Genomic DNA, 14,894 nt, shown 5'->3' with positions numbered 1-14,894 from the left:
CACACACACACACACACACACACACACACACACACACACGTGTGTTCACACTCAGGACACCCAAAAGGTCAGCACCCAGCTTGGTTTGGGCATCTGAAGAAAGCAGAAAGGGGAAAAACAGTACACATTTTGACCTCAGAAATCTTCACTTTCAGGTAACAGATCAATAAGGGCGGGTGGAGAGCATCCCCGTTGGGACCTGGATGCAGGTTCGTCCAGTGGTTTAGTGGTTTAGGGGTGCGCCAAAGGCGTGTGGGCCAGAGCCTCACCCTCAGTCTCCATTTTCCTTCTAAGTGACTTGCCTATAGTAATATCTCTCCCATACTCACCTCTCAGGCAAGGGAGTGAGTGAGTCAAGCTTCTAGAAAGAGCTGTGCTTTTGAGAGACAGGCCTATTATTTTCTATCAGTAGGATTGCTTATCTTTCTGCCACAAAACTGTAGCTCAGATATGAAAAAGCATTTTCCCAGCTCACTTTCAGAGCACAGCCTCACTTAGGGGGAAAAACGAAGAACTCTGAGTAATAATTTGGCAGAGAGATGCTGTCATTACGTGTAATTTTTATCATAGCGCCTCTAAAAGGCCAAATTGCCTAAACGCTTCACATGTCTTGAGATTAATCCTACTGTTCAATGTGGATTTGTTAGAAGGTTCGTGGGTTGAACGGTAAATTCAGCCTGGTTGACCTTTCTGTATTTCTCACTTTCCAGATTAATGGAGGGTGGGTAGAGAGCAGCGGGCCCTCCTGGGTTCTCCCTGGTTGATGTCTCTAAAACCACAGAGATCTGTTTTCCTGTCTTTACCAATAAAAAGTGTGTGCGTGCTCAGTCCCTTAGTCGTTTCCCACTCTTTGTGACCCCATGGACTATAGCCCACCAGGCTCCTCTGTCCGTGGGATTTCCCAGGCAAGAATACAAGAGTGGTTGCCATTTCCTTCTCCAAGGGATCTTCCCGACCCAGGGATCGGACTCGCATCTCTTGCACTGGCAGATGGATTCTTTAGCTTTATTGCCCCCTGGAAATCCCACGAATAGAATAGCCTCACTATAATTGAAATATTCTTTTATTGCCAGATTCTTGTAGTACTTTAAAGAAAACCCTGTAATATGTTAATTTTTCATTGGCAAAAACAAAGTAAGGATGCTGTAGAAGATTGGCTTGAATCTGACTGACACAGGGTTGGAAGTGAAGTGTCCTTATCATATATCACCCTGTGGTGGATCCCGGTTGTTGGATTGTCCTTTTAGTTTTTTTTTTTTAAGAAAAACTTTACTGAAGTATAGTTGATGTACAATATTATATAACTTACTAGTGATTGACAGTTTTGAAAGGTTCTACTCCGTTTGCGGTCCTTATGAAACACTGGCTATATTCTCTGTGTTGTATAGTATACGCCTGACTGCTCGACGGTCGTCAGCAGAGGTTTATGACAGCTGAGAAGTAGTCTCCTAATGGTTATAGCCTGTCACCTCGTTATCTTCCCACACACAGTTACGGTGCTTTGGAATCTGTTGCCTTTGTAAGCATGTCAAATCATACATGTCTTGATTTCTTAAAATAACAAGCTTCTTGATTGCGACCAAGAACTCTACAAGAACTTCCCTCTGGTGATCTCTGAGCGCTGGCAGCAGGAAGTGGCAGAAACGGTTTATGAAGCAGTGAATGCAGACACGGATAAAATCGAAGCCAGGAAGAGAGCTAAAAATAAGCAGCTTGGCCACGAAGAAGGTAAAATAGCCAGTGTGTCTCAAGATATTTCTAATACGATGAATTTTCAAGATCTCTGGTAAAGCAGAAAACGGTATCTGGGTCATAAAGTCCTTTCCAATGGTGGTAGGGAGAGGGGAATGCCATCAGTTGTTTGAATTTTACATGGCCTGGGAGTGTTCAGCCTGAAATGATGTTGCAGAGTCATTTGTCTTTATCTATTTTATTTATTTTTTAATTTTTATTGAAATACAGTTGATTTACAGCATTGAGTTAGTTTCAGGTACACAGCAAAGTGATTCAGTTACACGTGCATATGTAAATATGTATATTCTTGATATTTCAGAGTCTTTAGTCCACACACATGCATTATGTATGGGGGTTGTCAGCAGTATTTTGTCAATAATCTTGCCTTCTTATCTTGGAGTGTGTTAGAGCCAATTTGGAAGCTTTTTTTCCTTTAAAGAGTAAGTACGATGGTGTCAGGAACAGGGCCAGCTTCATGGGCGTCTGGCCTGTGTGGTATCATCAGGCCTGCCCCCAGCCCCCACCCCCAGGTTAATGCTCTGCTGGCACCATCTTGACGTTCTAAATAATTTTTTAACAAGGAACCTGCATCTTCATTTTCCACTGGGCCCCAAAAAGGGTGGTGAGGAACTTAGCCTCACCACATGTGAGGTGTTTATTAGACATGTTTATTATTAGACATGTTTATTGTCCAGAGGCATGAGTATATACATATTACAAACAGCATTGAAGAGTCACCAAGCCATAGTTTTATTGGCCATATTTGAGTGACCTACTAGGATTTCCAAAGGGAAGTACATCACATCCAGTATTAAACTGGTCATTTTTGATTCACCAAATATTGTCAGTCTTGATTTTTCTAAGACTTTATGGATTTTGGATTTAAACTTGTTGTGGTTAGTGATTAAGATATCTTTGGTTTTACTTCTAAGCAAAGACCTTCCTGAGGTTAACATATAGTAAGAATGATCAGAAATCATTTCAATCTATGAACAGCTTGCCTTGGTAGGGGCATCTTGATGCAGGGTTCCTGGGTCTTGTCGACTGTTCCTAGTAGCATTTATCACCTACTTAGAAAAGTGTCCTCCATCCCAGGATGAATGACTGCTTGGCTGAAACTCACCTGAATTTGCACCAAGGGAGCATGGCAGCCCTTTACCCTTGCTCACCTCCACTCTGCAGGGGAAGGGGCTTTATTTCTAAGCTGCTCTTTAGAGAAGTGGGTCCATTGAGATCACGATCGACCACGTTTTCTGGAATGGATTTTACACAGGAAATTACAGCCTCAGTAGTTTGCTCAAGGGAGACCTATGATGTCACTAGAATCTTGGCAGATTGGACCCAGAAAACAAAAATATATGTTTTAATGACATTGTTGAAGTGTAGCCTTTTAACTAGAGCTGCAATTAGAACATCTAGCAGAACAATGAATTTATCTTCAAATATATGTAAGTAATTTTGATATAACTAAATCTTGGTTGAATATCTCAGAGGTCACCCTTACACAACAATACAGTCTAGGCTTAGATCTCTGAAGGGAAAATAGAAAACTTACACTTTAAGTATACTTGAGAAGTTCAGACACCTTTTCCATTAAACTGGCAACTCCATGAACTGTACCTCATCACCACGAACCCTCCTCCGGCCATGCCCTCTTTCATTTATCCCTTTCCTGCTTTTGTCCATGTGATACAACGTGGGTTTTGCTTATTTATTACATGAATCTCCAACTAAAAGTGTTAGCTTCCTGAAGGCGAGGACTTTGTCTCTTTTATTCACTGCTATGCCTAGCACCTACACATCCATTCCCTTCATTGCTGAATGACTGAGTGAGTGATGAATGAATGAATGAATGATTTAAGTGTGATCACCAAAGCCTCTAAGGAAGGCAAAGCAAGCTACTTAAAATTGACCTTTTTTTCAAGACAATACTTTGCTGTAAAAATGTAATCAGAACTTGGCATGAGTCCGAATTAACTTGGTCTCTCTACATAACCACATGTTCGAAGGGTAATAATAACCTTAAGTGGAAGAAAGAATAGTTTTGATCCTTGTGTTACTTTGGTTTCTTTGGACAAAGACGCTTCTCTGCTGTTCTTTTTAATAGACCGTTAAAGGGAGAACCCCAATGCCATGTAAAGGCAAAGGTACTTTAGGCACAGTATAATCACCCTCTGTTCCCCAGCTGTCACCCTGCATAATGAAAAAACTAGTTAGCAGACAAGCTTTAACCCTCTCAGTGACAGAGGAGCATCTTGGATTTATCAGGTTGTGGAGACACAGCCTCTAATATGTGAGCAGAGAGCTGAAGAAGTTTGTTCTTTCATGTGCTCAAAAGCAAAAGTAACGATTTCTAAAGACTGTTCTCTTTATAGCAACTTGTTCTCTTTCCAGAAAGCGTGTCATTCTTTTTTTCTGAGAAGCCTACGGGCATTCTGTTTCCGACCCTGCTGAACGCTCCGCTGTGTTCTGTGCCTCAGATTACGCCCTGGGAAGAGACTGCATCATGCATGGGTACATGCTGAAGCTGGGGAACCCTTTCCTGACCCAGTGGCAGCGCCGCTATTTTTACCTCTTTCCGAACAGACTTGAGTGGAGAGGAGAGGGCGAGTCTCGAGTAAGTCTGCAGCTTCGGCCGAGCGCGTTTCCATGGTGATTTTGTATCGCTGGCGTGTTTGTAAAAGCTCTCCTGTGCTCTGTGTATCTCTTCTAACCTGTGCATGTGAGATTTCTCATGTTCATACTCTCAGACTCCTCTGAAGCAAGGAAAGATTTGGCACCCCTTGAAAATAGAATGTGCCATCCAGGTAAGTCAGAGCAGGCAGGTTTGTGGAAGGCTGGAGAGCGGTTGGGTGAATCCCAAAAGGGGACAAAAACTGGAACTTTGGAGTCAGAGGTGTTCAGACACACTGTTCATGTCTCTGGGACTCAAAAGCACATTCTGTTGACTGAACCTCAGTTTCCTCATTTGTAAAAGGGGAGACATGGAAATGGTAACAATATAAAGCAAACTATAGTCCAATATAAATTAATATTAAAAAAGAAAAGGAATTGTAACAACTGCTACAGTTTTTGCATATTTATCTTGGGCCAGGTGCTTTCCACACACACAAACAGACACACACACATTTAATTTGCTTAGCACCCTTAGAGGCCCAACCTTTATAAAGAGAGAACCAGGACTTAGAGAGGGAAGGTCTGGCCCCAGTGACAGGTTTGGGTAGGAGTGATTCTGACCAAGGCCTGCCTGTCTCCGTGATGAGGCCTTCCCGAGTTGGGGTCAGGTGAAGCAAGGTCATTGGTGCAGCCTGAGAGGCTTGGCACCGAGGTCAGAGCACCTGACCCTCCTGTCCTGCTGCACCTGTCTGGAAGACCGGAAGTGGGCTCCATCCAATTAGACAGGAAGACAGATACGGCAGCCCTGTAAGGTCCTTTCAAGGGCTAATGTTTGTGAATGAGAATAAAGAAATCTCTGATCCCCACCATCACTTGTGGGAGGCTGGGCAGCATTTATTAGACGCCTGCTGTGTGAAGAGCCAGGGGCTCATGTCCCTGGAAAGGGGTGACCCCGGTGGAAGGGTCTCTGCTCTTGGAGAGGGAAGGTTGGTCATCATAAGCAGGACAGCGGTCCCAACTGTGAAAAATGTAGTTGGTGTATCTGAGTACGGCTTCCCCTTGCCTGGGGCGTGGAGCCCGCCAGTGGTGAGCCCACACCTGGTGTATTCGGCTTTGGAATGAGTTTTGCAAGTCCCTGTTGGTGAAGATGCCATTTAATTGTGAGTGACTGCTGCCTGAGCATGACCACGTTCTTTACAAATGAGCAGGATCTTCTCACTACTACTAGTGCCGTAGAAGTCATCTTCTAAAAATTAATGCAGCCAGGATCTGAGTTGAGATTAAGAAAACTCTTTGGGAGGATCCTCAGTTATAACTCAGGTACTAGTAAATATTGTGTAACATAAAATACACCTATAAAATATGTGTATATAATTATACTTGATATAATATTACATGTGTATCTTTTACATTGCAGAGTGTAATTCTGTAATACACTTTAGTGTTAATCCATACATATATCATTATATAATGTTTATTTGCAGTTAGTGAGTGGCCTTAGTAAGTCACTGTTATACACATTGAAGGGAGATTATCTCACTTTTCAGAATATTCGGATACTAAAAAAAGATGATCTTATTTTGCTTACCATTGGATGTGATAAATTACCTTGGTTTTAAGAGAATGTTTAGTGTCGATTCATGAAGCTATGTCACATGCTTGGGTAGATTCGTTAAGTTTAAGTCAGGAGAAAAGAAATGTGAGTTTATGATGGTGCTGTTTTTCATTTAGGATTCCTGGAGTATTTACCCCCAAAAACATAAAATGGTAAGGTGCTCAGAGGCACTGTGGCATTCACCAGAAGCAATGATGCCATGGACCCAGAGGGACCATCTTTTAGGCACATCACCTGTGTTTATAGCATCATTTCGATATGATCAGAACAGTAGTTGCTTACAAGCTAACATGCCCAAACGTTTCCTGAGCTGCGGGTTCAAAGCCAGTGCCACGCCCCTGGCTCCTGCGTATCATGTGTATCGCATCATTGTTCCCTCGCAGCAGGATTGATTGCATCCAGGGGAGTGTGTGATGCCGGAGAGGTGCGTGCTCCACACTCATCCCCACGTCAGTGCTGTGCTGAGGAAACAGCTTTGCTTTCTGCCTCAAAGAAATATTTCTCTCTTTGAAGCTTTCTTTGAGATATTTTGAATGTTTGTACATTCCCCTTGTAGTCGTTTCTCCTCCACTTCTAGAATATCATCAAAGAAAGAAAGATGGCTGTTTTTTTTTTTTTTTCTTTATCTGAGTTGGTAGTTTTCAGTATGATTTATTAACTTAAAAATTCACGCAATAATAAGTGAAGTAACTCATCATTTATTTTTACCAACAGCAAAATTTACTGACAATGGAACAGATTGTGTCCGTGGAAGAAACTCAGATTAAAGACAAAAAGTGCATTTTGTTGAGGATAAAAGGAGGGAAGCAGTTTGTCTTACAGTGTGAGGTGAGTCTTCATTTGCATTTCCCACAGGGGTGAAGGTTACAACAGTGTTTAAACGATCAGCAAAGATGTCTGCCTGCTTATCTGACATTTTCTCAGTCCACACTTCATCATTCACAAACTTAGCAAGAAAGGCAGAAGACACAAGTTTTCGGCAAATTAACAATTATTTTAAAAGAAGCGTTCTTAGAAGATGACAGGAGGAAGGACAGGAAATAACGTGGTTATCCCCTCTCTGGAAACCATCCAGTAATTAACAGAGGCTTCAAATTGCATTTGTTCCACAGTTTCCCAGATCTTCTCTGCTTTTAAACATGTTTAAATTGAGGTTTGTGTTTAAATAAACATAAGATCCCCAAGTAACTGTGAGCAGGAAAATGCCATTTTTCTTTCCTGAAGTTCTGTCATAGCTCAGACTTAATTCCTGAACACACTTACCTACTGAGGTATTGAGGGAGGGTGTGGAGGTGTGAAAAAGAGCATATTTAGAGAAAGAGAGCAGTAGCACATACAAAGATGTGCTTATTTTGTGACTTCAACACTTTTCTGCTAGGGCAGGGGTGTGTGTGTTGGGGGGCTGTGTGTGTAAAGAGAGAGCATGTTTAGAGAGATAAACCAATAGCTGATAGTAAAACATATGCTTAATTACTTCATGACATCATTACACATGCGAAGGTGCTTCTTAAATTTGTGAAAACGCCTCCCTGGGGACTTCCCTGGTGTGGTGGTCCAGTGGTTAAGACTCCACGCTTCCACTGCAGGGGCGCGGGTTCAGTCCCTTGTTGGGGAACTAAGATCCCATGTGCTGTGCAGCTCAGCCAAAAAAAGCCAACTCCTCATATTTTATCTTCTAGACCTAAGTTGTGGTAAGACATCAGAGATCACAGGTGATTGCTCTACAAAGTCAAGGCAGCAAGTCTCCCAGTGGGGCCGTATGAGGCTCCTCTGAAGGGCTTGGTCCCTCCTCTGAGCAAGGGGCCCCTGGAGGAAGTCTCTGTGTGCCTCCCCACTTCCTCACTGGCCTAGGGGAGGGACATGGGGTGTGCTTTCCCTAGGGGGGTTGTTCCGAGGCCATCTGGACTGGCCAGAGGCTTCCACATGTGTCAGCAGAGCCGTGACACTGTCCCAACTCCTCCCCTCCATGTGTTTGCCCTCAGAGTGACCCAGAGTTTGTGCAGTGGAAGAAAGAACTGACAGAGACATTCACGGAGGCCCAGCGGCTGCTACGGCGAGCCCCCAAGTTCCTCAACAAATCCCGCTCAGCCGTCGTGGAACTCTCAAAGCCACCCCTCTGCCACAGGAACAGCAACGGCCTCTGAACCCCTGACTGATGGAGAGGGTCCCGGGAGAAAGCACTTCCTCCAGGCAGTCCACATGGGCTGCTCAGTCCTCAGAGTGCAGCCTTGGGGAAAAGCGTGAGGATGAGAGGCGGAGTTGCTCCCCTCCGGGGTGCTCTGTGGCCGGGCTGGGGCCAGGACTCTGAGATGCTTCCACTAGGAGTGGTGACCACCGTCAGGCTCGGGGGTGCCTCCTCCCTCCTGAGGGCCTCTGCCACCATCGCATCTCTCTGTCCTCGAAACTACTGAAGAAATGAAATTCTCCTTCTTTGCCATACATTTCTGTTGGTTATGGGTGAACGTAGAACTTGAAATACTCCCTACTGATTACAGCACTTTTTACATCCACTAGCAAGCGTATCTCAGACTTGCTAAGATGGGATTGAGCAGTCTGCTGTTCAGATTGCCCTGCACTGCCACGTTCTGTCCATCAACAGCCACTCCTGGGTTTTTGACTGTCTTTGCTCTGTGCTACTAGGGGGATGGCAGACCACCCTGGGGGTGTCTCTTGTTCTCCCAGGCTTGAAAGCTGCAGATGTTTTCTTACAGGGTTGCACCTGGGCCCTCCCCATGGGTGCTGCACCCACGGGTACCAGCCTGCCTGTGACAGGGAGCTCAGGCAGCTGGGGATCAAGGACCCTGCCCGCCACCCCACCCCCACCCCCTGAGGGTGCGGGAGCAGTCCACACCGGAGGCATCAGATCACAGATCTTCAGAAGGTTCGCAGTGGCTCTGCAAGAGAGGCAGTGGCGGTTTACATCTCAAGGCAATAGCTATTTTCAAAACCCTCCAAGTCCACAGCACTTTCCTGTGTCTGGGTGCCCGGGATCGCCTGGGGGGACGGCTGTCTTGGGTTTGGACAGAAGCGGTCATGTGACCCAGCACCTCTGGTTCCCTCTGCCTGACCTCAGGAAGCGTCTCGGTAATGAATGGGTCAAGGAAAGAAACTGTGTTTGACATTTTAGTATAACTTAAAATGAATTTTATTGAAAAAGGAATGCCGAAGATGAATGTGCCAGAAGGGGTTAACTGTGTATGTTGAACTTGTGCTGTCGTTCAACTGTCATTAGTGATCCCGGGCCTGGACGGGCCATCCTGTGACAGCAATGGCTGGGTCCCAGTGGCCGTCCTCTCCCCGGGGTTGGTGTCAGGCCCCAAATAAGTGCTGGGTTCTAAAACCTAGTGTGTTTCCCAGTGATGTCCTCCGTGTCATCAGACTAAAAATAATAACAGTAATTTTCAAAGTCAACATATTTGTCCTATTCTTAGTGCACTTTTATTGTCTGTTTCCAAGTCGACTACTCACAATATAAATAACTTGACATCGTAATTATCTGTATCCTGTCCTCGATATTTTTAGTGGTTCCAAATCTCTGTGTTTACATTCGTGTGCCGTGCTCACTGGGAAAGTCAGTCCTTCTTAACGAAACCACGCCTTGAGAGTTTGGGAAGATAATTACTGAAAGAGACTTTTGTTTCATAGAAATTACCTTGGAGAAGAAACTGCGAGGTTTACTGTTTATCTCACTTGCTAGTTGGAGTGTGATATACATGTTCTGCTCTCTGCTGTTTGCAGTGTAGAAATTGGGGCCTACTATTTACATGGATTCTCCTGATGTAAAAGGGAAGAAGAGTATTCAAATTCCATTTTTTAAAAAAAGTTGAAATAACAAAAAAAACAGAGATGAAAAGCACTTCATGATGAGTGATCATCTTCCCATAGCGATTGTCCATCACTGTCACCGCTGTTGTTAGCGGCTCTGTTGCAAGCTCATGTGTGCTCGGCGCTTACAGTTCAGAGATGAGTAAATTACAGTTTAGAAATTGCTGAGCCTCGCGCCTCCGCCGGACAGAGGAGAGATGCAGCCTCTCCGTGGAGAAGGTACATGAATTCCTCAGGGGTCTGGGCTTAGCATCCCAACATTGCATACCCAGGGCACCAGCTATGCCAGTTTGCATCTCTGAAAAACATCATTTAAGCTCTGGACCAGAACATAAGGTCATCTTCCCTTTGGAAAAGAAAAATGAGTTGGAAACACCCCGAGAGCTCTGCTGCCTCAGATTTATTCCAAGGAAACTCCCTCAACTCAAGATGGATGGATAAGGACAGGGCTGAGAAGTGTCACGTGGATGCCACTTATTAAAAGTACTCTGTGAGGTTAGGATGAGTGGCTTTTTTAGGGTGGGTCCTGGGTTGTGTTGGGGTCTAGTTTGACAGCCCCAGAGAGGCCAGTCTTCCTCCTGAACTCATTCATGCAGTCGTTCTGATGGGGTACGTGTCTCTACTGCCAGATGGAAGACTTTCCGGGACCCTTCTGTGCCAGCACTTGGTACCCACATGGCCAAAGAAGTCAATTGTTTTTAGAAGACTTGGTGTACGTGGTTGTTTTAGGTCTTCATGTTTGGCTGTAACTACGTTTAGACTGTTCAAAAGGACAAAATTAGGCACAAGTACTATCATTATTTTAGGTTTATATGGTTGGGATGTTTTAATGTTTGAGAAAATTGTCGAAGCTGATATTTTTATAAAACTATGTTAATGTCTCGATTTCATAAAGCAAAGGAATCATTAAAGCAAAGCCTAAAAATTGATTATGCTGCTGTGTGACATCTATGAAATGAATTAGAAGCTTGGGAGAATCTGAGGTTATTTATTTATTTTTTTGGCCTGTTAACATTCTCCTTGGTGCATTTATCCCCTTATGTCACTGGGGCTCATGGTTTTTTCCTTCTCTGTCATGTTTAAGTATGATTTTTCAGCAGAACTGCTAGAAATCAGCTGTTGTTTCACTGCTAATGAGAACGTTTCACTACTTGTGCCTCTAACTGGTCAATTCACAGACACGACAACTTCAAGTTCTGTATGTAAAGAGAAGAAAGATAGCATTCTGCTCAAGAAAGACAGCAACAAATGGAGACGTAAATAGAGCAACAGCCACAAACAACGACCTTCTTAAAGCAATGTTTCGCCTTGATTTGCAGTTTGAAATACTCCATACAGACCCTGGCAACAATTGTTTGAAGACCCTCACTGGTCATTTTAAAAAAATGTCATTGACCAATTGACAATGTGGTTTAACTCTGAAGATCAAAGTGTGTCCCCCCCCCCCCAACCCCCCGAGGATTTTTTTTTTAATTTCATTTGGAATTTATAGTTTAGTCAATTCAATACAATGTTTGACTTTTTCTGTGGAATTGACTTTTCTGATGTTTCAAAATTTTAACCCATCAAGAAGAAAAGAAAATTCTCAAAATTGGACTTTTTTTGCTCGATGTAAATCTGTTAAAAATGTGCAATGTGCCGGTGTAAGATAAAACTTCTCTTGTGTGATTTAATTAGTTGTAATTTTTCTCACCTACATTCAGGGAAATGTATGTGTGTCATTCAGAGATACTTGGAAAGTGAACGCCTCGCCTGCCGGGTGATGGCAGAGAGGAGTCAGCAGCCTTCATTCAGATCTGTGACAGATCCTGAGATGTCCTGGTAGAAGTGGGGCAAAGAGATAAAGGAGTTTATTTGCTGGTAAAAACTCATCTCTTTACACCATCAAGGACCAGGGAAGTTACAGTTAAACTTGGGGCTTCAGGGCTGTCCTCCTCTTAGAAGAAGAGGAGTTGAATAGTAACTCTTGTAAGACTTGGTCTCTTTGACTGTGGAGCTGCTAGACTTAGAATAAATAGGCTGTTTGCTTTCCACCGGGACTTTAGGTTGCCCCTGTTTGTCATCCAGCAGCCCTGGGGAAGGCCCACGGAGCCCAGAGCTGCTGCCCGTCTGCTGTGTGTGCCTGGCAGCCAAGCAGGGGGCCAGAGGGAGGTGTGGGTGGCCCTGCAGGTCGGGTGGGGACGTGGCCGCAGAAGCCCTGCAGTTACTGTGATTCCCCGACGATAACAACACGAGGCTTATTGCCGCTTGAGCCAGGTGGAGTGCACTCTAACAGTTCTAACTTTTCAGAACATTTTTTTTCCCCCTAAAGTTCTAAACATGATTTTCCTCCTGCATCGGGTTGACTTGAGAAGCTTTAAAGAATTAATCATTTAAATTCATGTTAATAAGAATTTTTGTATCCAGGCCACATTTTTAAAAATTTACTGTAGAATGAATGAAAGTTGAACTCTAAAATGATACTTCTTGGTTTCCTCGAATCATAATGGCCTTTAGATTTCCTTCATCCTCAAAGACTTAAGAGAGGCATTCTCTGACAAAAGGGTGACAGAGATGCTCAGCTCTGGCAATGGGGACACAAGTGACCGGCCACTTCACTGGCATGGCTGGGTTAGCACTTACTGATAAATGTAGCACCCCAAATTTTAAATTGCCTTTATAAAAAAAAAAACGCACATGTTACAGAAAATGGATTAACAGGATATGCATTTGTCAAAACCATATATAGGAAAAATTTAATTCTTCATTTTAGACTTAAATAACTCATGTTCTACAGTAAACTCTCTTATACCTAAGAAATTGCAAAATCATCTCTGAAAAACTGATAACTATGCTTCCATTTTAGTTTTTTTCCTAACGTAAAATGTCTCTCATGTGAGGGTAGGGAATGGAGAAATATTTCTAATCATGTATTCATATTTCAAAGGACTTGAAATTCAACTTCTTGTTTCTTAGTTGATATATTCCATGACGTACATTTTATATATGGTTTATGAGCTAAGCACTGGCCATTTTTTTTAAGTTTTATTGTTTGTATTTTTCTATGTTTTAACTAACAGATGTGGCTTTTTTCTGGGTAACATTAAGATGCCAAACTATATATACATATATATATATAAAAACAAGAGTTCTATTTTAGCACAAAAGCATTTTATATTATTTATTGAACCCTCTCTTTGTTCTCATCAAAAACATTTCTTAACTGCTTCTGCTCCTTTTTATTTGTATAGTTTGTTATTTAAGAAAACGCACTCCTTTCTGTTTCGTTTTGTTTTGTTTTGTTCACAAAATAAAACTGAAGCGAAGCCTATAGCAGTGTGGGGGCGGACATCCCCTCTCATGGCCCGCAGGCTTTTTCAGCAACAGCGTAACCCTCAGACCTGTGCCGAGAGGCACGTGCGCTTCCTGGGTGACGCCTGGCCGTGAACTTGCCGGGAGGTACTGCTCTCATCTACCTCTTCTGAAGGCCCCGTGCTTGGGGACAGGCTCCCCGAACGCGTCCCTCTAGACCAGCTCCACCATAGAAGAACTTCAGAAGAGCATGTTGGTGTCCTCTCCTCATGATGTAGACTCCACAGCGGCGCATAGGGGCGCCAGCAAGCAGGGCAGGTAGGCACTTGTATGGCCAGCCTTCGGGAGCTGAAGTCTACCTGCAGAGCATCACTTCTGACTCTTCCTTGTGCCAAATCCCCCAACCAGTCTTGCCATCGCCTCAAGATTTGACTGTAGCACCTGATTCATCAGCTCCCTAAACGGAAGCCTCTTCCTCCACGTTCTTCAGAAAACAGCAGCCCTTCTGGGAGCAGCTCCTTTGAACATGGCTTTCCCATCTCGCCAATTCAAAATGATTTGGGAAATGGGCTTGTCCACCGTTAAACCTTTGCAGGAGGTCTTATTTTTGAGCAGACCTTTGAGGGGTCCACGTGAAACAGTGAAGGTGGGTCCCTGTGAGGGGTGAGGGGGTCCGTCCTCACACGCTGACATTTCTCTCTCCTCGTGTCCCTTGCTGCATAACCATCCACATGGTCACATATTTGTTCTGTTTGTGGCCAAAGGGTAACACCTTTGAAGAAATAAATCCGTTTTCTCTCATGCATCGCTATGCCAAAAGAGGTCAGTGAATTGGATATTATAAATCTAAAGACTGTACCTGTTATCTGGTTTTCTTTCTCTTCCCATCAGTTGTGCCAGCAGAGGTCACAGCCACCTCTTGGTGTGTGTTTACCGGTCTGAAATCGTTTCCCATCTGAGATGCTGGGCCAGGTCTGAGGTCACCTGTCCCGTGTGTGGCGTGTCACCGTCGGTTAGTATCGTCGTTTTTCATGGTCATTTGGGGGGCAGCCAGGCTGGTTTTATTTGTTGATAAATTACTTATATAAACCTCAATAAAAAGGATCTGTATACAAAGAGACTTAACTTTGGTGTGCTCTTTTTCCACCCAGCTAAAAACTACATTTCTTCATCAAGCTATTCGGTTATCAGGAGGTGACTTTGTTTGTAAGAAATCCTGATTTGGGGGGAAATCACGCAGAGGCAGATTTTATTATAGGAAGGGAACTGCCAACAAGTTTTTTCTGCCAATGTCAAGGATTGTTGGAGCACAGCCAAGTTCAGTGTCAGGGTTTGGGAGACTAACCTGCTTGTGGAAGGCATGGAGCCAGGAAAGAGTCTGGGAGAGCCGGGGGGTCCGTCTTGTTTCCAGTTTTTTTAGGAGATCGGCCAGGCCTCCTGCGTGTACTCTCAGGGTGACCCTGGCTTCCCTCCCAGACGTTAAGGCCTCTCCTCCAGCCCTGCTCCCACAAAGACCTGTGGAGAGTCGTGGCATGTGTCACTTTACACCAGAAATTTAAGGAGGTGGTGGCCCCAGAGCCACAGGCATGCCTGCTTGTTGGCCCACAGGTCGAAGGTAGAGTAGATACCTCTCTGCTTGAGCTGGAAACACCTGTCCCTGACTGGTTCAGGAAAGATGGCCTTCACAGTTGGCCCATGGAGTGTATTTGTATTTGCCAACTTGAAAATCTCTCACACAACAGTCGACAGGAGCCCCAGCTGTGGAGCAGGTGGTCATCATCACGGGCAGAGGGCACCCTGGTGGCGGAGCCCT

The 14,894-nt window shown here is 44.2% G+C and overlaps 1 protein-coding gene across 3 annotated transcripts in view; it reads left to right on the top strand.

Annotated features, from left to right (window-relative positions):
* GRK3 (G protein-coupled receptor kinase 3) overlaps nucleotides 1–14,192 on the top strand; it is a 116,673-nt gene extending 102,481 nt beyond the window's left edge. For 2 of the 3 annotated variants that reach the window (XM_065904308.1, XM_065904310.1), the window contains 4 exons: nucleotides 1,566–1,728; nucleotides 4,215–4,351; nucleotides 6,680–6,793; nucleotides 7,948–14,192. In XM_065904308.1, coding sequence (XP_065760380.1) covers nucleotides 1,566–1,728; nucleotides 4,215–4,351; nucleotides 6,680–6,793; nucleotides 7,948–8,109 — 576 coding nt within the window. In that variant the 3' untranslated portion in view covers nucleotides 8,110–14,192. Of the gene's footprint in view, nucleotides 1–1,565; nucleotides 1,729–4,128; nucleotides 4,352–6,679; nucleotides 6,794–7,947 lie in introns of those variants that run through there. The other variant, XR_010658840.1, reaches the window with a different exon arrangement.
* The last annotated feature ends 702 nt before the right edge of the window (nucleotides 14,193–14,894 follow it).

Source organism: Muntiacus reevesi, chromosome 13 (assembly GCF_963930625.1).
Source record: "Muntiacus reevesi chromosome 13, mMunRee1.1, whole genome shotgun sequence".
NCBI lineage: Eukaryota > Metazoa > Chordata > Mammalia > Artiodactyla > Cervidae > Muntiacus > Muntiacus reevesi.
Note: the sequence above shows the minus strand (reverse complement) of the source record. Positions and strands in the feature narration are given on the sequence as shown.